Below are 22,819 nucleotides of genomic sequence, written 5' to 3'. Positions count from 1 at the left end.
TGCACACACACACAGCTCTTACAGCTGAACGAAGACACCTCCAGGCTCTTCATCATTCGGTCCAGCTTCCTCTTCATCAACTTGTTGTTCTCCGGGGTCTTCTCAGGAATGTCCCTCGGCTGCATGCATCGATGCTAAAAACACCAAAACAAAAACTATTTGAGCATACACACATACATTGCATTCATCCAAAAACATATATTAACGAGCATGGCAGTGAATAGAGGTATAATATAGTAAGGCATTTCTCTTCCACCCCCCACCCAAATGCACTTTCACATCCCCAGCCATAATATGAATGAATGACAAGTGATGCAAAGATTTCTCCACAAGGCAGCATATATCATCCAGAAATGGGTAATATCCTTCAGAGTAATTTGAACCTAAAAATAATTTCAGACTTACGGCACACTAGAGCCACCGCAAATTGGCCGATTAATCGACCCATTAAAAAGAAAACCAAGCAATCAAAGCTAAAATTTTATGACCGGCTAAGCACTGAATCTCAATACGGCCAGCAAACCCAGGCAAACTCCCATCGTTGAAGGACTTACCGGTTACGATATTCTGCCATGTCAGGCTCGTTCAGAGTAATGAGATTCAACAGTGTCAGACCGTACTATTACAGCTTTAGATTAAAAACAGACTTCCATGCCTCTTTAAGACTTTCAACAAGTGGAAACTGCGATAATACTGAGGGCTTCTTACCGTTCGCTTGTTGAGCGTTGGATTCCTGTGGGTTCCTTCATTTACAGCAGGGCATAACTCTTCATCAATGTGTTCACCGCAATCGTTACATCTGCAGGAAGAAAAAAATATTCTACAAATCTACCTATGGCTAAACGTATGTTTTATATCATTTACTAAATAACACCTAAATCTAATCGACTTCTGCATTTACAAAGTAGACTTTTTAAAAGGGTAAACTTGATAAATTACCTGGCAACCCAGAGAACTGACACAAGCTTCACACCCCTTTTCTTGGCTTTGTTCCAAGTGTGCTGATGACCATTTTTGAACACCACATGGGTTACATGTTTATCAAATGTCTTTGACACCTATAATCACACAAAGATGAAAAAGTAAAAAACACAAATGTTAAAAATCCCACTATGCAAACTGCAATATATTTTCATTATTGAAATCTAATTTGCACAGTCCATATACAGTGACATGGTACATTCACATTAGACTTTTCTTCACTATGCCTTCTGCTAACTAGTGTGACAGAGCGCAGACAGGCAGATCCATGCTTCCAAATAAATGTAAACATTTTCAACCTATATGTAATCTCTACCAAAACCTGACCCTATTCCCTGATTGGTCTCTGATGACTAATTTAGACGTCCACATCCTTACAACCTCCCAGTGCATAAGTGACGCTCACATCCTTACAACCTCCCTGTGGATGAGAAACACTCACGTCCTTACAGCCTACCTGTGGGTATGACTGGTTTCTGAGTAGTAAATGTACTCTCCTTCCACATGGTCAAGCTGGGAGAAATCCCCACTGATGCATCAGTGCAGACACAGCTGAGTGGTTCAGCCAGTGACCTGCTGTGGATCTCTGTACACCCACCCAGTGTGTTAATGCTAATGTGAATGTACCTAAAGAATTCAACTCACCATGGGAGTGAACACTTTCTTCAGCCACTGCTCATTTGCCACATTTGAACATGTGCGCCAGAATACCCGACAGTAAAACAATACAACTCCATTGTAAGCTAATGTTTGAGAGTGCACTAACCTCAGCTCCCATTTCTTGTAACTGCTGAATGAAAGGTTTAGAATAGTTCTCAGTCCTGCTGGATGACCAAACGTCAACAAAAGCAACAACATCTACAAAGACAAACAAAAGTGATGAGGGAACAGGTAAATTAACTAAATTAAAAGGACTATGTTAGTATGGATATACTTTTTCTGTTCTGTAATTTGAACATTTTTCTTGCACAACTGAGATCACATATATGAAAGACACGTAATTGCATCTTTCTTTAGAAATAAAGCAGCTATCGCAGAATAACCAGGTGATGAGATTTCTGAAAAGGTATTCATTAGGATAAATGGCAGTCTTACATCTGTAGCCATACAACATCAACTACTTTCATCTTTTGAAAAGTATGAAACTTGGACGAATGGATGGAAAAATTCATCTTCAATCACTATTCTTGATGAGATCCATTCGTTTCTGTAACATTGTTAGGTTTTGCTTTCGTTATATTAGTTTCTGTGACACGGTCATTTGAACAAACGAACAGACAAGAAATACAAACTGTTAGGGCACTTAATCACCAGATTACAATACCTTTCAGTGTATCAGAAAGTTTTTCTGAAGTCATTTCCCTGCTGAACTCAAACACCGCTCAGTTTCAAGGCCTTCAAAAAAAAAAAGATTTTTTATTGCATTCACTTCACATTTAACATGTGCATAACCATTGAATCAAGCCCAAGCTAAATTCAGGTACCAGTGACCCCCTTACGTTTAAAACCCGTCCCCTAACTTACCTGCCTGAAAATAAAATTATACATTTCTCTTAGCTAATCATCTTGTTAGTAAACTAGAGCGTTGTGGCGAACTAACATTACACTCCACAAATGGCTAATTTTCCCGCTTAGAATAGTTAGAATTACTTTCAACAGCTACGAGTTCAACAGTATACAATATTTTCAGGCGAATTTAGACAGGATTTGATAAACTTGATCAAGTCTAACCAACATAAATTTAACTACGTTAAATTTGTAAACATTTCAGAGCGCACAACAAATGTTAGCGATGTAACTCCTTAGTTAGCTATGAATAACAGTTAAATAGCAAGCGAAGTGCAAGCTAACAAGGCAGGAAGCATGCTAGGTAACTAGTTGGCATTCGCTTCATTCACATTGCTAACGTTAGTTAGCATTTACACAGCAAAAGCAAAATCCAAATGACCGATTATAATCATACGAAACAGACTTTAAACATATTCAGAGAGATCTAAAGTTACCTGTTTGAAATACAAAACTGTGGAAAACATGCGCGGGCTGACGTTTCAATGAATTGTGGGCAATGTACGTTCGTGCATGTTATTGGTCAGCGCCATTGACTACCAGGGTTGCCAGGTTTTTGTATATTTCCAAAGACTACTGCCACAAAGTAGCTCCAATAACATGTACCTTTCAGCATGTTAAATGTTGAAATAAAAGGTAAAGCCTACAACACGACAAGCTGGCTTTGTCACAATAATAATAACAATAATAATAATAATAATAATATACATTTCCCTAACTTTGCTAATTATGGAACAGAACAGTCCTACTTAGTAATGAGGTTATCTTGTTGTATGCTAAATAAAAACGTTTTTTAGACAGCGTAGCTTCGGGGAAAATGCCAGGTTGTTTATAATGCCACAACTGCAAGATTGGTGATTGATCAGATTCTCTGTAAAAATACATATCAGGCAATACTGCCGACTCCTCGATTGGCCGATCGCACGCAATGACGTCAATAGGAGACGTTTTCAACATTTTCACACGTAGCCCTTAAAGGGGCAATTCACTTTATAGGGGAAAAAAATCACTTATATATTAGTGTATGATTCCCTAGAGCCCCAGACGGGTTTTGTACTGATATTTCAGACATCGAAGTTTCTGAGCTTAAATTATATTGGTACTTCTTTCCTTGAACGGTTGCATGCACTGTAGGAAATGAGGCAAAATCCAGAGTTCCTGGAGGTTTTATAGTACAGACACCTGTGCAGTGTTGCACAATATAAACCCCAAGACTGGATACAAGAATAAAAGCATCAATCCAGTATTAAAAACTGAAATAAAAATACACCTATTAAGTGTCCATTTAGGGTACAAATGCATCATTAATAAACAGTATGGAGATGTGTTCCAGTTAAATTCTTTATTTTTTACATTTCAGAATGCATTATAAACATTTACACACATGTATGATAGCAAAAAAAATCTAAAACAAAAAACCCAGCAACCCAGAATCCATCCCTCCCCTCACTTTCACAGGCAAAAAAATCTCCAACAATCTCTTTATTTCTTTGTCATAGCAGTATCTGTATGTGAAATTTAAAATATTTTGATGCACTGTCATCCGTAGTGTCTAAAAAGTATTCTCCTGGTTGTAGACAGTGGCACTCATTTAAGACAATAAAGGCATTAATGCATGAATGAACATCACTAGTCACCTTTGTCCTCAGAATTATTCAGGAATGAACGATGAAGAGTTTGTCATCCTGAAGTGTCCAATACTTCTGCACTTCTATAAACTCCTGCCAAAAGGGTGCTAGTCGACAGCAGCTACAGAACTATAAAAATATATAATCTACAAGAAACTACATAACGTAAATGATCTTTCTGGCATCTCTAACACATTTTAGATGCTACCAATCCCAATCTGTATAATCTTTCAGTGGACCAGTGCAGTCAGTTAAATACTTATAAGATTACTCACTTGCATCCCACATCAGAATTAACTTGAAAACACCTGCCACAGATGCGTTTCCCTCACCACTACCACACTGTACTAAAAGCATTCATCCTGTAAACCTGATACCGATCTAAGTCACTTGGACATCATTACGAATAAGAATTTTAATATAATAAATAATAATAATTTTCAGGACAAAAACCATGACTTGTTAAAACTGCTATCACGGGTTACAACTTTAAACACTGAACACAGAACACATTACAATAATGAAGACAAGTGCACAGTTGGTCACGTCAGAAGGGACCAGATATGGCACTCAAGACATGACCTTCGTTTATTTTTCCACAACACTTAATAAACCACTACTATTTCTTTTCACAAACTGACAATGGAAACAGAATAAATTAAACTGAACTGCTTTCTAATTTATGCAAATACACCAGGTGTCATGTCAGTGTATTATGTCTATAAGGTCAAGCAGCACAGAAAATGGCCTATTCTTATCATCAGAAGATTATATTTCATAATTTCTGAATTTCCTTAAAAGAACAGACGGAGTGCCAGCGGCCCAACGGAAATGCAAATGGCTGTAGTTCTCACCTGGCAGGAAAGAAGAAAGACACAAAAAAGCACATGCAGTTAAATGCAAACGTACTGGAACAGTGACACCATTTTTGTAGTTCTGGCTCTGTATTCCAGCGCATTGGATTTGAAATAAAACAATGAACATGAGGTTAAAGACATACCAAGCAGGATTTTTTTTCCACCAGTGTTTACAATCAAAGTAGTCTCCTCCTCCATCTTCAACCCAACCCACTCACCCACCCCTCCCAACACAGAAAAGAGTCCCAAACACATTTTAGAATAACAAATACAGAGAATGGTGCACAAATACGGCAAAAGTGCAAAAAGACAAAGATTGCAAGTGCATCATAGATATGCCTTATCATAGTTATTTTATAATATTTTGAAGCTAAAATCATGCGTAGTATGCCTATGCTTTTAAAGTGCACACTGTTTGCTTTAAATTGAGGGTATTTAAATCCATATCGGGTGATCCATGTAGGAATTACAGCCCTTTTCATACATAGTCCACAGTCCCAATATTTTTGCATTCAACTGTATATAATTACTGAACATGCCAGGGTATAGAAAGCATGGATTACAGCCCCACTACATCTATCCCCACTACATCTAACTATCATGCACTTGTTACAGGTCATCTTCTGAGCCTCCACTGACAGTGCCCAATGTAACTCTTATTGGATGGCTGGTTCAGGTGTGTGTGTATGCTGCCTTAGCCTATTAGCCTATATTCTGCTCAGTTGTGGACTGTGACAGCAATGTTAGCTTGGATTTGTAGTTTCCTACATGCAGGATTTAAGCAAACACTTTCCAGTCATCTCCAAATAAACAAACAAATGCAGTGTTTTTGTAGATTTTGTGTTCGGGTTGGGCTGGGCCTCAAAATGGTCAATGCCATTCGGGCTTGGGCAGAGTCACATTTACGACAGCACAGAAAAAAACATTTTATTTAGTTTGTGTGTCAGGCTTGGGCTGGGTTCGGGATGAGACATCAAACTACTGCAGGACTCTAGTTTACACAGTTTCTATTAAAAATGACACATTTCCGTATAAAACATATTCATCATAGTCAAACAATGAAACAAAGCGCTCACTTGGAGTGTTTACGGTTTCAGGAAATTGCATTTCTGAGGCTGGCTCCTCGCTCTGACAGACTGCGTCCTGTGGGCTGAGTAAGGGTGTGTCCTTTGAGTCCTCCAGCATTGGCTCCTTCCTGGTCTTCACAGCCCAATGCATTGACTGAGAAATGGTACACTGCATTAAACACATTTGCATGCTCCAATTCACATTTTCTTTCATGCAAAACATTTAATGTATATATATATCTTCTTTTTTTTTAAACAACAGATCAGTTCACCTCTACCTATGATCAAACCAGTTATGTACTTACAGTTTTGACTGAGTCGCCAAGGGCTTGCCAGTCACGGAATGGTATTGTTATTTTACTGCGTATCCAAAGGTTGTAATTATTCCTTGTGTTTTCATTGGTCAGAACCTCTTTGGCCTCCTGTAACTTCTGAAAATCACTGACTAAAAAAGATATAGTTTAGCTGTTCTGTTGACCCAAGATGATTAAGAAAGAAGGTTAATTGACTAATTTTGTCACAAATCAATGCTCTGCAAAACAGATTTCTCAATTTGGCAAGCCAGTCAGAAATTAAACTAAATTAGCTAGGTTACGGTTAGGCTTATAGTTAGGAAATAAACAGATAATTTCACTAAACAGCCACAAACTTACACAATATACAGCATCTGGAATTCCATAAATCTGAATTGGCCCAGTTTACATCAAACATTGGCAGTAATATTTCTGATACCAGGACTGGCCCAACTATTTCAATACTGGCAACTATGAGTGAATACAATATTTCTGTTATAGGACTGACTGGAAGTAAAACAGAATAAAAATATATTTATACTTTTTGTAAAGGGAAGAAAAGGTTCTTAGAGAGAATGCATGTACATCATTTGTTTTCTACACAGCTATACCTACAGCATTACTTTCCTTAAAGGAAACCCAGAAAGAAAGCAAAAGGATGGCTAAAGTGAATGGCACAGCAGACATGGTGGGGCTTCACTCTGCGTCAGAAGACAAGTAGGTTTCACACAGTTACCTGCTTTGGGATTATCAGGATTCTTGTCTGGGTGACACTCCATGGCCCTCACTTTGTATTCAGCAAGGATCTGTTCAGACTGAAAAGTAATGCAAAAAAATACATAACTACAACTAAGCTAAAATGAATTATGTCTCAATACTCTCAATGAATATGTAAATGATGATTGTTTTGTCTAACAAGCCCTGTCTTGTTAAAAATTAAGACTTTGAACAAACTCATAATATTTTTTTCTCTTCATAACCTCTTTTATGAATAATACCAGCCATGGAACCCAACCATATTTAATTCTGGACACACCACCTCACCATCTGTCTTGATATAAAACATCAGGAAGTGCCTTTATCAGAGCTGTTTAAACACCACAGAGACTGTGTAGCACTGGTCTAGAAATTGGTCATCTGATTGTTAAATCTTATGAAATATCTGCAGCATGAATGAATTACAATATGGATGCACAAAGGCAAAGGACTCCTTGTCCATTCCTGTTATCCTAATGGTTACAGATTAGGTATGCTGAGCAGGGTCTCTGCAATGCTTGTGAATAAGCAGTCAATCTATGGAACAGAGAGAAGTAAATATCAACATACAAAAAGAGTAGTCTGTAAGAACTATGGGGGAATTATGAATAAAAAGGGGTGTAACTGCTACACATAATACATAAATAGACATAAATACCCTCCCTTTAAAGCTGACAGTCTACATTTTCACCTCATATTAACTGCTTAATTTACAATCCACTGTGGTGGAGAATAGAGCCAAAGCAACAACACTGTTATTGTGTCACTGTCCAAATACTATTGCTGACTGCATTGTATTTGAACAGCATTAGTTTGTCATATGAAAGCTTTTGAGGAAAAAAGCAGAATTGTCTGGCTGGTGCCAGACATTTTAGAATAAATGTTGAGTACATGGATCAATAGTACTCAATACTGACCTTTACTGATAACTACATTTCCTGGGTAGCAAGCTAGATCTCACAGTCCTCTCTGTGATTAGGAGACATTTCTTATTGTCCATTTGATTTTACCTGGAGTTTAATTATTTATTTATTTCCTGGCAGTAAACTGCAGAAAAATCTCATGAGCTGTAACTTCCCTTGCCAGATTCTCTCGAGATGGAGCAAATTGGGCTGAGACTATTATAAGGATAGAAGAGGCTACCTCATGCTTCTCATCCCCCTAATGTAGAGGTCCCTTTCATTTACAGAATTGTCAGTCAAGTCTTCATTAAAAATGCAACGCAGTGAGTGAGTGTCAGAGTAACCACCACCTTCTTTCAGTTCACGATTAAAGTAAATTAATGCGACAGCCTAAACACAGTTGCCTAACAAGCATATGACAAATTCACAGAACGGTCGTCGCTGGTTTCAGGCCCTTACTCTTTAGACTATTTTCCTGTAAATTCTGGGTTAATTCAATGGAGGATCGACTGCCTACAGCATAACCAATGCTCACTCTCGCTTCTAATAGTCATGTCAATACAATGCTAGTTGGTGGGCTGGAAAAAAAGCAAGCGCAGCCTCTAAACCAACCAGTGTTTACACAAATATTGCCCAATAGCCTATACCAGAACCTAGTCAACGGGCAAACTACCCCATTGAAGACAGACATATCACATTATACGCAAGATATCGATGGAACGCTAATCGTTAGTTACAGGACAAATGTCTGAATTTCTTATGTATGCATGCGCTATTAAGCTACTTAGTTATACTGTTTGACTATAGTCTATACGGACTGAATTTCTAGGCTGTGTAACTCCACAGTAAGCTCTGGCTAAAGCTGATGCTTGACACATGTTGCGCTTCATTTTCTTCAATGATGCCGTCACTTAATATTTATATTACCCATTGCTACTTTTAGTGAACTAGTGTAGTCTGACAGTGCAGCGAAGCAGAAAATGATTTGTTCAGAGCGTTCCGTCTTTGGCTCCAAACTTTGATCCACTCCAGAGATACTGATAAACCACCAGACTGGCAAATACGCAGCCTAAAACGGTTGATCGCACAATACTTTCAGTGAATCTTACCGAAGACAACTCATCACACCCCAGCAAACCGTAATAGTCCTCCAAATCCTCTGCTTTGCAATTTAAAATCGCGTCCATCTGCACACAGAGATCAGGGTAGTCTTCTAGTCTTCAATTAAAGACAGATGACTCAGACACCGTTAGCTATCTACTACCAGCTGGCTCCGGACTGACTGACTCAGTCCTCTCCTGGCTGGCTGTGGGTGGAACCGTATTTAACGAGCACAAGCCATAGCGCCAGTCGTGTTGCGGGAGTAACGCTGTGCAGATTCATTGAATGTTACTTAATTCATGCAGATAATCCATGTGCTCATCTCATTGATTTTACGGTTGCCCACCGTAGACTATACCCGTCGATTTAATCAAGTTGCATTCAGACTGCCATGCAACAACGTATTCTGGTGCTTAAAGATATGCCTTCATTGCAGAACTTCAATTACATTTCCCATTGACCTTAAGGCAGGAGTTGACAAACTTAGTCCTTGTACAGTTGGTCTTCCACAACAGTGAGTTTAAACATTAAAAGATTGAAAATGGCACGTTTTTGAAATATTGCAATGCGTTTCTGATTTCCTTTTAATCAGTGGCCGATTTAGGTCTTGGAAACAAAGTGTTTGGAATATCTCGTCAAACAGTGATTTATAATACTAATTTAAATGTTGAAAAACCAGCAGACACTGTGGACCTCTATATGTCGGATTGAGATATTTGCTTTGGGATCTCAGATTTGAATTCTAGAAGCCTGCGCAGTATATGCTTAGTTTCAATGCGTTTCAGCAGTTAATGAATTTAAATCATTCAGATTTTGATTTAGGATTAATAGAGTGTAACTTCCAGAGGGTAGCCCTGTATGGCCACTACAGAACGTGTGCCAGAGGTGGACAAGCCACCAAAGAGACAGCCTTTTTTCTTATTGTTTCATCAGCATGCAGTGCAATATGGCAGAACATTTAATTTATTTTTTGTTGATGTTTCCCCTTCTCTGTTGTTCTTTCCATCACTGTTTCAAATAGACTTTTCATGCTGATCAACCAATTGAATACTTAATAGTGAAAGCATGGTAAAACACAAGTCCAAACTAATTTAACATTTTCTCACAGTATTTGCTGCATTTCTTATTTTACATTTGCATTTCTTATAAACAGTTCTGTACTATAAACACATTTTAGTCATGAAAGAATGGACAGTCATATACAATATCTGTGCTGCATTATTGACAAACAAGTCTGATTCAAACGGAACGCACAGCTTGTTAATTTACGGTCAGCACTGCAGAGCAATTCGGGTCTTCGTAAAAACAGGATAGGCTGCTGGTGAGCAAAATAGTTAAATTTCAACATGCTATACAGATCAGTGGGGACATACTCTAAAATGGTACTATGAACAAACATGCAGTATATCTCATGGCATTAGTTATTTGTCAGACAATGCAACATTATCTCGCAATTAGTCGACATAGCTACTAGCCCATCCAGACTTTATCACAGTAAGTGTATTTCCAAAGTGTGCGCAGAGAATTGAAGCTCGTTAATAACACGTTTTTTTCGCTGCCAAGCTCTCATGGTATTATGCAATGTTGGAAACTCCACAACCTGTGCGCCACAGGTAGAGTTCAGTAGCCGTCTTCCTGGTCGTGCTTCCGCGGCCCATTATATGAGTGAAAAAAGACGCACAACTGCGGAGAACCGTAGCCAGCCGACCGACCGCATGACACACTTTGTTGTGGTTGACGTCAGTGACCGACCGAAGTGTCGTGTGGGCCACCGACACTGGCGCAGACAGAGTCACGTGGTCCGTTTAAATCTCCCAGCTGTCTCGCACGTAGAGAATTCTATGGTTGAGGCTCGATAAGATCTAACTTGCGTCTGAGCTAAAGATGGCGGACGGAGAGAATGCGCTCCTGGATCCCAGCGCCAGGGTCTCTGATACGGGAGAGCCCCTGTCCAAAAAGCCCAAGTTAGGCGTGACGATGGGATGTGGGGTAAAAACCTGTCGGACAGAGCAGGGAACGGGAGAGGCTCGGGCGGCGGAGGTAGCTGAGCGGGCGGAAGGGGAGAGGAAGGTTGAGGCGGTGGCGGTGGTGGTGGGGCAGGCCACGGCTCCATCAGGCGGAGACAATGAGCTGGTTTCGGAGCTCGATGGAGAGCCGCTGAATCAGGAAGAGAAGGCGCTGGTCGACGGACCCACTACGGAGCTACCAGGTACCCAGCTAACGAGCTAACAACTTGAGCTGATTAGCCCGCTAGCGAGGAAGCGTTCTCAAATTATGGCTATAAATGTCTTCGCTAGTTTGTGGGCAGAAAAGACAAATCTTAGTTAGCTAGCTACCATTACATTAAGAAACTATGGCAACTGGCGAGCTTTCTTGTTTGATGAACGGTGTGCTAACAGGGCTACCTTTCATAACCCTGCTGCTAGCTAATTTACAGTGATTACTGTATTAGCTTAAGTTATATTAGCAAGTTAGCCAGCTCTATAACTAGCTGGCATAGTTGCATTCAGGGCTTACTAAGTTTCCAGCAATTGAACGGTGAATTAAATCACTGTCATTGCATTGGATGAATATGTGGTTACTGAACTAACGTTACATTGTTATTAAAAGCAATTTATTTGAATGAAGTTAGGTAGCTTGCTGTCGACGCTGGCTAACTTTGATAAAAATGCAGACTTGCTCGTAAGCTTGCTCAAACAAAATGCATAGCAATTCTCGTTGGTAGGTAGTTGTTGAACAAGACGTATTTGCACAATAAAATACTTTTTTAGAAACTAGTTCTTTCATTTTGCATCTATAAGCGATTAAATATAATCATTTCCATTGTATATTTGGCTTACGAAAAGAGTGTATTGATCCCATTGAAGGTGTACCTCCCAATGGATGTCATTCTCACGACTGTGACGGCGACGATGATGATGACGACGACGACGATGGTGAGGATGATAATGACGACAGATCTTCACGAGCAAGTTCAAGCGATTGGACACCTCAACCGCAGATAGGTAACCTTATAGATAAACATGAAGTGCGTTTCAACATGCATTCATTCAGTAGTGTCTGCTATCCAGGCAACTATTTTGAACATGCAGATGGATGTCATCAGACTTTTAAAACATTTCAGATCACAAATTTTAAGCATTAAGACACAGCCTTATTTGAATCGTCGAGGCTAGTCACCAGAAACCAAATATTCTAAATGGGTTAGGAATTGCAATTACTTTTCAAAACTAATAGTGACTAATGCATTTTTATTAAACAGAATATTAGGGGATTATTCACATTTTTTGGTTTAAATTTCCTATATATCTTAGGCTGTATATAAATGCTGTCATCAGTGTTATTGCAATCTATCTGTGGAGTTTCATTTTGTAAATTATATTTGAAAATGCATATTGAGTCATTTGTTAAAAAAAAAACCTTCCCCCAGGTTCTTATAGTTTTATTCAGCAACACATCATGAGAGAAACCGACCCCCGAACAATTTTGAAGGACCTCCTTCCAGAAACCGTTCTTCCACCTGACCTTGATGACATGACCCTCTGGCAGATAATTATCAACATCTCAGAACCCCCCAAAAGAAAGAAGCGCAAAGATCTGAACACCTTGGAAGATGTGGTCAGGCTACTGCAGGAGTCCAAAAGGATTCTGGTCTTAACAGGTGCTGGGGTACGTAATTAGGCTGGTTTAATTAACCTTACTTAAGTCTGTGTATGCTTACTCTTCCATTTCTGATGCCACTTTGATAGTCAGTAGAGTGCATGATAGAATTCTTTTAAAATGCATAGTGAAATATGACATCAAAAGCTTCAGTGAAACAAGTTTTTGTTTTCAATTGCAGGTGTCCGTGTCATGTGGAATACCTGACTTTCGATCCAGAGATGGCATTTATGCCAGGCTTGCTAAAGATTTCCCTGATCTTCCAGACCCTCAAGCAATGTTTGACATCGAATATTTCAGGAGAGACCCAAGGCCTTTTTTTAAATTTGCAAAGGTTTGTTTAGTGTGCCGGGTTAACACCGAGTCATTCAACAGTGAACATGTAAGAACATGAAAATTTGGTTAACCCATGTTTGAGTGATTGCTTACATATTTTTGACATGCCAGCTGATAATTATAGTCCAACATTCGTGTGGTCCTTAAAATACTAATATAATTACCACACTTAGTAATATCGTAGAACATGGGATGTTCAAAGCTCATAAAATGACTAAATTAAGTTCCTATATCCTACTGTCTAAGCAGTTCTGTTTTTTTTAACTTGCAATATATCATTTTTCAAGTTTAATTAAAATTAGTGTTTAATTCCCAGCCTTATGCTTTCTTATTCTTTAAAGCAATGTATATAAAATTATTTTTTTAAACATTTTTTTAGGCATTAATCAGATTATTGTCCACAGCAACTTTCACTTTTACATAGCATTCAATTCACTTTCACAATAATATTACCTTTCACTTTTACATAGCATTCAATTCACTTTCACAATAACATTACCTTTCACGTTTACATAGCATTCAATTCACTTTCACAATAACATTACCTTTCACTTTTACATAGCATTTATTTGCACTGCTGAATATTTACTGAAGCAATTCTAGTTAAGTACATTGTTCAAGGGTATGACAGTAGCCCTGATCTGGAAATCAAACCCACAACCTTTCAGTTTCAAGAACAGGCCCCTAACCATTATACTACACTGCTGCCACTGTTTCAATTTTCCACACAGGAGATCTTCCCGGGACAGTTCCAGCCATCGCCGTGCCACAAATTCATTTCAATGCTGGATAAGGAAGGGAAGCTTCTTCGGAATTACACGCAGAACATTGACACGCTCGAGCAGGTGGCGGGCGTGCGGAGGATCATACAGTGTCACGGTCAGTGGTGGGCGTGGTTGTTTTTCGGTGTAATTACCTGGTGTTCATTTCTGGTGTTCTGGTTGTTAACTCTGCTTGCAATTCCTTCACAGGCTCCTTTGCCACAGCTTCCTGCCTCATCTGCAAGTACAAAGTCGACTGTGAAGCAATTAGAGAAGACATCTTTAATCAGGTAGGGCTGAAAGTAAAATGCAGTCTGCTGTTAAGTGGTCTAGGCTTTTAGTGTCAGTGTATTGTGCAGTATGCTGGATGTGTCAGTTAATTAACTTATTGTATTTTATTTTTTTGGGTGAGTCCATCAATTGTCAGACCTTTTATAAAAGCAGCTGGTATGCGCTTAATTATTTTTCTTTGTAATTTCTGAATACCGTTCAGGTTATTCATGCAGTCTGTACTGCCTGGAGAAAATCGTCATCTTGCAAGTATTTCAGTCCATAGCCACAAAGGTGGAGGCTCCATTTCAAACCATGTGTCAATCATTCAGTGAACAGCAGCAATTATCAGTTAATCATTCAGTTACCACATAATCAGGCACAAGAGAAGACACGCCTTACAAAACTCCTAAATGACACAATGTGGGTGTAATGTCCAGTGCCATCTGCAAACACTCATGGGTCGTTTGCGGCGAGTCTGCCATTTTTAGTATGCAGCTCCGTATTAGCACGGGTTTCCAAAGTACCATACTATCACAGAATTTGCTGTGTATTAAGTTTAAGAAGGTCCTGATTGCATCTGATCTCCCAAAAGTCTCCTGCTACTCCGAAAGTTCACTGTTTATGTTTTCCTTACCGTTGTGTGCATGCTCCTGAGCGGAATTGGTAAAAGGTAAATGGACTGCATTTATATAGCGCTTTTATCCAAAGCGCTTTACAATTGATGCCTCTCATCCACCAGAGCAGTTAGGGGTTAGGTGTCTTGCTCAGGGACACTTCGACACGTCCAGTGCGGGGATCGAACCGGCAACCCTCCGACTGCCAGACAACCGCTCTTACCTCCTGAGCTATGTCGCAGAGAGATTTAAAGGTGCAGGCACCAGTTCCGTGGCAGGCACAGGGAAACTGGATCATGGAAAAGTTTTAATATTTGACATGAGAATCTTTTAGAAATTCCTGAGACATCTGTGATTGTAGTGCTTAGAACACAGAGCCAATATCTAATGTAAATGTCGTGATTACCAAAATAGAAAACATTTTCGTATGAATAGCCCTTAGTCTCTTGTAAACCTGGTCAGTGGCATATTAAATGTCGGAACATACGTCTTTTGATTTAGTCTAAGAGTTGCCATTTAAGGAGGTGCTATTTAAAGCCAATTAATTTGTGAAAAATGCCGTTACAGGTTGTACCACACTGTCCAAGGTGTCCCGACTTCCCCTTGGCGATCATGAAGCCCGATATAGTCTTCTTTGGAGAAAACCTGCCAGAGCAGTTTCACAGGGCAATGAAACGGGACAAAGATGAAGTCGACCTGCTCATCGTCATTGGGTCTTCTCTTAAGGTGCGACCGGTGGCACTTATCCCAAGTAAGTTATACATTTTGTACTTTTTCTGAAAGAAAATTTAAGTAACGTTAATGGAAACTAAAAAATACAAAGGCTTAGAAGAGGTACAAGTAACCAGTAATTGGTTAATTGCAAAACTATAACAAATGGCACATTCTTATAATAAGAGAATTTGGGTAATTGGACAAGTAATTCCATAAGCATTTTAGCATTGTGCTAATTTAGATAAGCTTATTTACGTTATCAGCTAGCTCATAAGCATACTCTGTATATATGTAGGGGCACCATACTTGAGTATATCGCAGTTCATCCTTATTTGCACATAACTGCTAAGTTGCAGTGTTGACTTCTGTCTTGGAGCTTTGACTCTCTTATCTCAAGAACAATACTTGTACAAAATGCTGCTACTAAGTGTAACATCAGTAGGTTTTCGAAAACAGCTCATTTGCCTTGAGCACATTAAAATTGTTGAAGTTACTTTAACAAATTCCAGGTACTCTGGATACCCAGGAATTCAAGCACTAAATTTGGGAGGCCCTGCCTCAGTGCCTCATGTCTTGTTAGAATTGTGAATTAACTTTTTTTTTTTAAACCCGGTTCCAGGCTCGATCCCACACGAAGTGCCTCAGATTCTGATCAACAGAGAGCAACTTTCTCACCTGAACTTTGACGTGGAGCTTCTGGGGGACTGCGATGTCATCATAAACGAACTGTGCCACAGGTTGGGTGGGGACTACAAGCAGCTGTGCTTCAACCCTTTAAGACTGAGTGAAATCACGGAGAAACCCCCGCGGCCTCAGAGAGACCTTACCGCGGATCCCGCCTGCGACGCCACGCCAAACTCCCCGCAGCTCGGCGAGAGGGAAACGGGCCGGTCGAAACCGACCTCCGCCGAACCCGTGGAGGATGCAGAGGGGCGATTACCCCCCAAGGCCACGCCCCCTCCAGAGGATGTAACAGACAGCCACCCGAACACTAGGACACAGTCCCCCGAACACGAGGACAACGAAAGCCTCGAGCCGCCACTTGGAGACGTCCACACAGATGATGCCTTTAGGTTGAAGGACAGGAATCCAAAAATTGAGGGGCACAGAAGATGCTGGCTGAGCCGAATTGGCAGGAGTCCAATCAGCAAGCGCCTCGAATGTAAGTTCTGCTTTAATATTTATTTTCACCTCATTAATATCGCGGTAATTATTAGCTTAGGCAATTTTACCTGCAGACAAATTGGCCACTCTCCATCAAGCCTCAGCATCCAGATGGTCAGCTCTGGAGAGGTAGCGAGACACTCCCCATACTGTCTGGTACTGGGCATGCCCGGGGCTCGCCTGCACAGTCATTAGTCAGATTCTTGGAGAGCGGCTTGCAGAATTGCGACATTTAAAACGCGTGTCCTCTGGATGTCTGACCACTTTCCTGTGTTCGTGTTTGAATTGGCGGTTTGACCACTTGGAATCACCACTCTGTAAAGGTGGGGTCGAAGGGGATTGGTTATAATAATATTAGGTTGGTTTAGAATGTGTGAAGGTTCATTGCTCTGAAGTGCAGTGCTTTCAACAAGCTCTATAGTGAATAGATTTCACCCTGGAACACGACTGCTCTCCAGTTGACTGTTTCCTTTCATCGTTCTGTTAATATTTTTATTTTTGCGAGTTTAACATACAGCACAACTTTTGTGCATTACTGGAAAAAGTGCGTGTAAAAATTCTGCCATTTTCTCTCGATTATGACTTTTTCCAAAAACATTTTTGCCATATTTAGCCAATGAGAACGGCTGCATATAGACAAAAGCTGTATGGAGACAAATGATCATCTCTCAAAATCATAGTGCTGATACTTCAAATGATCTAAAAGTATCTAAAAGGCCAGATGCTGAGGACCTGAAACTTGGAACTGTTACTGAGGTTTGTTTGAAATGTTTTTAAATGTTAACTGCAGACAGGACTCATATCACTGAACTCATCTCTCCTCATGGATGCAAGTACATTTTAGTTGATCTTTGATTATCCTGACCAATGTTAACAGCTATGGTTTCGTATTTAGTTTTTACTAGCCACTATGAGAGAGCCACAACCCACTCAATTTACTCTCCTTCTACAATATGAGAAGGCAGAAAACAAATATTTGGAAGCATTTTGCACTATAAACAGCAACTCTGATGGATGATGGCTGTCTCAAGCAATTTGCATCAATGCTTGCCTGTTTGTGTTTTCCCAGCCTGTCAATACCTGTTTCAAGCTCCAAACCACTACATCTTCCACGGGGCCGAGGTCTACTCGAACTCGGAGGACGAGACGTCCAGCTCGTGCGGCAGCGAGAGCGAGGGGTCCTTCTGCAGCCGCAGCCCGCTGGAGGAGGAGGAGGACAGCGACGCGGACGAGCTGTACGGCGCCACCACCGCCGACGAGGAGCAGGAGGCCAGGGAGGAGGGTCTGAGAGACACGCTGCCACTAAAACAAGCTAGCGGGGGCTTCCCTTCTGCGGTACAGTCGGATAGAGCAGCCGAGGATGTCCCAAACGCAGCACAGACGGACAGTGCAGCCGAGGATGTCCCAAACGCAGCACAGACGGACAGTGCGGCCGAGGATGTCCCAAACGCAGCACAGACGGACAGTGCAGCCGAGGATGTCCCAAACGCAGCACAGACGGACAGTGTGGCCGAGGATGTCCCAAACGCAGCACAGACGGACAGTGCGGCCGAGGATGTCCCAAACGCAGCACAGACAGTCAGTGCGGCCGAGGATGTCCCAAACGCAGCACAGACAGTCAGTGCGGCCGAGGATGTCCCAAATGCAGCACAGACAGAGAGCGTGGCCGAGGATGTCCCAAATGCAGCACAGACAGAGAGCGTGGCCGAGGATGTCCCAGACGCAGCACAGACAGAGAGCGTGGCCGAGGATGTCCCAAACGCAGCACAGACAGACAGCGTGGCCGAGGATGTCCCAAACGCAGCACAGACAGACAGCGTGGCCGAGGATGTCCCAAACGCAGCACAGATTTGAGAACGAACTCATCAGACGTCACCATTTTAGCGACAACGTGTCTACAGGCATTAAAACGGCATGGGATACACACGTGCACGCTCGTCCTCTGACCATGGACCACGCAGCAGGGTCGACGCGTGTCCTTGAGTGTGGAGGCGAGGGGTGGTGGGATTATATCGCTCGTAGCCGCATTGGCGGCGTGAGCGTACAGAAGCTACGCGACGATCTGTCACAGGACCTTTTGGACCAAGTAATATGAACACTGACCGCTGCAAGTTTTTGAGACCTGTAGACTGCTGTAGAAACCTTGTGTCCTGGTACTGTTGGAATAGGCTCCAGAACTTCCTCAACAAATAAGGAGGTGTGAAACTGTCATTAAAGCTAAAGAAGATCTAAATTAATGGTTTGTGGTATGTATTTATCCTAAGTTTCTTTTTTTTTATGATCAAGCAGTTCTTTCATGGGAGTAATTCTTCTTGACTACTGGAGTATATTTATGTATGTATGTACGTATGTATATGTGCGCACACACACACACACACACACATCGTTTAGTACAGTTACATTTACTGCTCACACACCCCAGTGGTATGGTACAAACAACAGGTTCATCCAAATTGTCGGATGTTACGTGTACACAGATTGCATTTAATTTAGTATGATTTACCTGTTCATATTTGGCTGTTAAGTTTGTAAATTAAATCACTGCCATTCTGTTAGTTGTAGGATGACAAAGGGAATAGCAAATGTAGACCAAAGAACATTTTTTTCTGCATACATAAAGAGGACTTTGTTCTCAGTCCTTACTAAACCTCTCTTCACATCTGTGCAACACAGTAAACGAAACACTGGCATTTCTTTTTCTTGAAGATTATTGGCAGCTACTTTCTTAAGGTAGAGCTAGTGTCATTATTTTTGTATTTTCTAATACATTAAGGCATACTCAGCAAGAGTAGGCGATGGTTTTCAAAAAAAACTAAAAAAATAAATAAAAAATAGAAAACGACTGTAGCTCGGAGTGTGAACATATTTTAAGCCCGGTGGGGCAAAAGCACTTTGTTTCACAAATTTCTTCCTGAGGAAATGGTAAAGATTGCCATTTTGGGTAAAATCCATCAAAAATCAGTTTGGTACAATTCGTTTGATACGTGCCTCAGACATAGAGGTTAAAATCCAAATTCTAGGAAGCATCAAGACTACAAGCATGGAGAATATTCAAGCCCTGTAGGAATTTCCTGCAATTTTAAACTTTTAAATTTAGTTTCACTTATTCACTACCGCGGTTGCAGGAATACAAATCATATATACAAATGTACCCCACAGGTACATTTGGTGAAGGTATCCTTCACCATTTGGAAGGCATCACTGAATTTTGTTCAGTCTGGATAAATCGCTATAAACAAATACAGAAGCTTCGGGAAAGTGTGTGCAATGCTGAAGCAGAATAGAGGAAATGCAAATACCATCTGATCTGGATTTGTGACAAAGCATTCATATATAAACCTTTCACCTGAAAAGTACTTCAGATAGTTTTTCTAAACAATACTTAATTCTACCAAAGAATGAGTTAAGTTAAACTTTCAGACTTAAAAAAAAAAATACAGATCAAGGATAGTGGGGCTTCATGAAATGCAAAATGGGAGGAGCCATCACATGCTCACTAATGCGGACCAATTTTTATTTTTGATGATTTAGTTAGCAATTGGAGAGAAAAAAAATCAATCAGTTTCAAAACCATCGATGGCTCACTTCAGGTTCACCCATTATGGATTTCATAAATACTTCTTCACTATTGCAAGGGTATTTATGAAATCTTCTGCATCTCTGTAAGAATCTGCTCTGACTACCAAACTAGTTTCCACTGCAATGAGCTCGACTTGCTGTGCCCACATGGTTTTATTTTCTCATTGAGCCTATGGAATTGATGGGAGAATCAATTCAGTTATATTCTCATGGTGGACCTGACAAACTTACACATTGTACTTTCGGCTATTAGGAATGCTGTCCCCTTTGATGAGTTATGTTCTGAAAGAAAAATGAAAATCATTAAGTTTTCATTTGCTTTTGTTGAAAGTCATGTAGCTTTCTGGGGTAAGATCTGAGGATTGTGGAGTGGTTTGGCCTTTAATTTTAAGGAATTTTTTAAAGTTTTTCTGAAAATGATTGTTGAAATGTGTCTGCCCGTTTACTGCATCATAACGGGTGATTTCTACACCTGTGTGATGCTACATGGTTTGGTGCCCATTTTGAAGAACACTGTTGAAAATTTTGTTTTGTACTGTACATTGCCAGTATGTGCTTTGTTAATGTATTTTGTGCTCTCATTACAGTTCCTTTTTCTGTAGTGGCTTGGAGTTGATTATAAGCATCTGGTTTAGTGGTTTATACAGGTCTTCTCTAACTCAGAAAATTGCAAGCATTTCTACGTCTTATAAAGCCGATATACCTAGTAGCCCGCACAACACAAACTAGCCACCCAAAATTTATTTCAATATTTGGATATTTCTCCACTGCAGTATCAGGATTACAAATGAGTGTACTGTAATGTGCATTAAGGAAATTGACAAGTCCTAGTCAATTAAACGGACAGTAAATTGGAACAGTGCCAGCAAAACCACATTAATAGTGCCAGAAATTAATGGATAATCTCCATACTATTTGCCAAACTATTAAAATAAATATTACAAATATGTAATACCTAGAAGGACCTTGGTGTAGTATTTGAGAAATCATAATGCAAAAATACAATATATTATACACCTCAAGTTATTAACAAATAGTTTTAAGAAACAAAAAGCTCTTTTTGGTTTATATTTTTTTAACCATGAAAACCAGCAACCTCATAGTTGCACAGAATGCACAATGATATTGTTGGAGTAGCTGCACAACAGAACGCAGGCAGTAATGCATAAGAGATGGGAAACCTTTGCAGGGGAGCAGAAGGAAGGGAAGATAAAGTTGTCACTTACTGTGTGAAGAGGTCAGAGTTTCCCTGTCCGCTTCCTATATTTTAAATCTGGGCCACAATTTTCGGTAATCCCAGCTGCTCCAAGAATACTTCATCTAAAGTACAATATAAGGGAGATGATATGTACTGCATTGGTGTGGTGAAATCAATTCTCACCCAAACGCAGTATTGCTATTTCCATTGTACATTGTTTACACTGCAGCGTGGTTAATGTCAGCACTTTGCTACAGACAAATGAGGATTTGGAAAAATACACCGTTCCCCGATACCAATGAGTGAGATTTTCCTCCCCTTTCTCACACACATCCAAGATTCAGATACTATGGGGATGTGACTTCAGTCTGTTTAACTATGAAAAATGACAATATGAAGAAAATTAAGAAATGCTTGAGAAGTCTAAATTCAGGTTATCACTATTTGTAATGGCAAACTAAATGGTGGCCATGCTTTACTGATCAGCTTCTGACCTGCGTGTTGCATTAGATGGGACAAGATCTCTCAGAAATGTGCTAAGGGTCCATTTAATGCAGGAAATACAATGTCTAAGCATTTAGCAGAAATAATGTCAAGCTTCCTTAAATGTGTATATGAATGAACAAATCTTGCAAATGCTTTTTTTTTTTTTTTGTTGCTGTTTGCTATTTCATTTTAATCATTTTTGATGATTATTTTCCAAAGGTGGCCTATTGCATTTTGAATTTGTATGTTTACAATTCATGTTCATTTTTGCTGTATTAAGATTAGGTCTTTACGTTAATAGTAGCATGATGCTACAGGGATGCATCTTTTGCAGCTGGTGGAATCAGCTGTAACAAGACAATGCTCCTTTGTGTTGTATGCATGTGTTCATATAAAAGATTGTATACCTGTAATCACTAGCTGATAGCATCTTTTCTGCAAAATAATATGGACAACATTGGCAAGGTTTTCTAGTTTTATATGTAGATTTTTCAAATGTGACATGGATGTTTTTTCCACAAAACAAGACAGTTGTGTGTCCAGCATTACTCTTACCTAATCCTTTCCCATTGTTGCCATTTGTACTTTGGTCTTGAACTTCAGAAATATTGATTTTCTATCTTGGGGACACTTCTCTATAGACTCTTGAACTATACAGTTAATGTATGTATACCAGTATAAACAGAAAAAAGCATAAAAACATAATGCAATAAAGTGTCCTGCATTCCTTCAATCGCAACGTTTCTTCATTGTATTGCTTATTTTATTTATATCATGTGGACAGTGAAGGTGGTCTAAATGCACATCACTGCACCATGTAACCTCTGTTACATTCATTTCTAGTATATTTGCCCTGCTGTATTCGAGGTCGCAACTTGCAAAA

At 40.0% G+C, this 22,819-nt stretch overlaps 3 protein-coding genes across 7 annotated transcripts in view; 1 reads left to right on the top strand and 2 right to left on the bottom strand.

Annotated features, from left to right (window-relative positions):
- Positions 1-3,135, bottom strand: part of mcph1 (microcephalin 1) — a 31,553-nt gene extending 28,418 nt beyond the window's left edge. Inside the window, exons 1-6 of one of the 3 annotated variants that reach the window (XM_035401085.1) lie at positions 2,985-3,135; positions 2,306-2,376; positions 1,748-1,839; positions 940-1,058; positions 709-799; positions 23-134 (exon numbers count right to left, since the gene is read on the bottom strand). In XM_035401085.1, the coding sequence (XP_035256976.1) occupies positions 23-134; positions 709-799; positions 940-1,058; positions 1,748-1,839; positions 2,306-2,339 (448 nt within the window). In that variant the 5' untranslated portion in view covers positions 2,340-2,376; positions 2,985-3,135. Of the gene's footprint in view, positions 1-22; positions 135-708; positions 800-939; positions 1,059-1,747; positions 1,840-2,305; positions 2,377-2,505; positions 2,918-2,984 lie in introns of those variants that run through there. The other 2 variants (XM_035401083.1, XM_035401084.1) reach the window with 2 other exon arrangements.
- Positions 3,136-4,701: 1,566 nt separating this feature from the next.
- Positions 4,702-21,568, bottom strand: dnajc12 (DnaJ (Hsp40) homolog, subfamily C, member 12). Of its 3 annotated transcripts, XM_035400893.1 has the most exons (7): positions 21,479-21,568; positions 20,484-20,534; positions 14,064-14,146; positions 7,129-7,207; positions 6,405-6,544; positions 6,109-6,253; positions 4,702-5,029 (listed from the first exon to the last, which is right to left on the bottom strand). In XM_035400893.1, exons 2-7 carry the CDS (start codon positions 20,485-20,487, stop codon positions 4,944-4,946), a joined length of 537 nt encoding a protein of 178 aa, XP_035256784.1. In that variant the 5' UTR covers positions 20,488-20,534; positions 21,479-21,568; the 3' UTR covers positions 4,702-4,943. The 3 variants fall into 3 exon arrangements, with proteins under 3 accessions (XP_035256784.1, XP_035256783.1, XP_035256785.1); XM_035400892.1 differs by lacking the exon at positions 21,479-21,568 and having other exon boundaries at positions 20,484-20,556; XM_035400894.1 differs by lacking the exons at positions 14,064-14,146; positions 20,484-20,534; positions 21,479-21,568 and adding an exon at positions 9,160-9,369.
- On the top strand, positions 10,751-22,669 carry sirt1 (sirtuin 1). The gene is made up of 9 exons (XM_035400890.1): positions 10,751-11,360; positions 12,019-12,156; positions 12,582-12,820; positions 12,993-13,145; positions 13,879-14,026; positions 14,119-14,198; positions 15,363-15,546; positions 16,129-16,671; positions 17,743-22,669. The coding sequence occupies exons 1-9, from the start codon at positions 11,036-11,038 to the stop codon at positions 18,525-18,527; spliced, it is 2,595 nt and encodes an 864-aa protein (XP_035256781.1). The 5' UTR covers positions 10,751-11,035; the 3' UTR covers positions 18,528-22,669.
- Positions 22,670-22,819: the final 150 nt, after the last annotated feature.

The sequence above is a fragment of the Anguilla anguilla genome, chromosome 18 (assembly GCF_013347855.1).
Source record: "Anguilla anguilla isolate fAngAng1 chromosome 18, fAngAng1.pri, whole genome shotgun sequence".
Taxonomy (NCBI): Eukaryota; Metazoa; Chordata; class Actinopteri; order Anguilliformes; family Anguillidae; genus Anguilla; species Anguilla anguilla.
Note: the sequence above shows the minus strand (reverse complement) of the source record. Positions and strands in the feature narration are given on the sequence as shown.

Bases quoted from the DNA above. Each gene is read 5' to 3' on its own strand.
- sirt1 (XM_035400890.1), top strand. From the start codon at position 11,036: ATGGCGGACGGAGAGAATGCGCTCCTGGATCCCAGCGCCAGGGTCTCT. The intron at 14,027-14,118 runs GTCAGTGGTGGG...ATTCCTTCACAG, and splicing joins GAGGATCATACAGTGTCACG to GCTCCTTTGCCACAGCTTCC. The intron at 15,547-16,128 runs GTAAGTTATACA...ACCCGGTTCCAG, and splicing joins ACCGGTGGCACTTATCCCAA to GCTCGATCCCACACGAAGTG.
- dnajc12 (XM_035400892.1), bottom strand. From the start codon at position 20,556: ATGATTTTCATTTTTCTTTCAGAACATAACTCATCAAAGGGGACAGCA. The intron at 14,147-20,483 runs GTAAGTTTGTCA...TTGTACTTGCAG, and splicing joins AATAGCCGAAAGTACAATGT to ATGAGGCAGGAAGCTGTGGC. The intron at 5,030-6,108 runs GTGAGCGCTTTG...CTTTCCTGCCAG, and splicing joins TGAAACCGTAAACACTCCAA to GTGAGAACTACAGCCATTTG.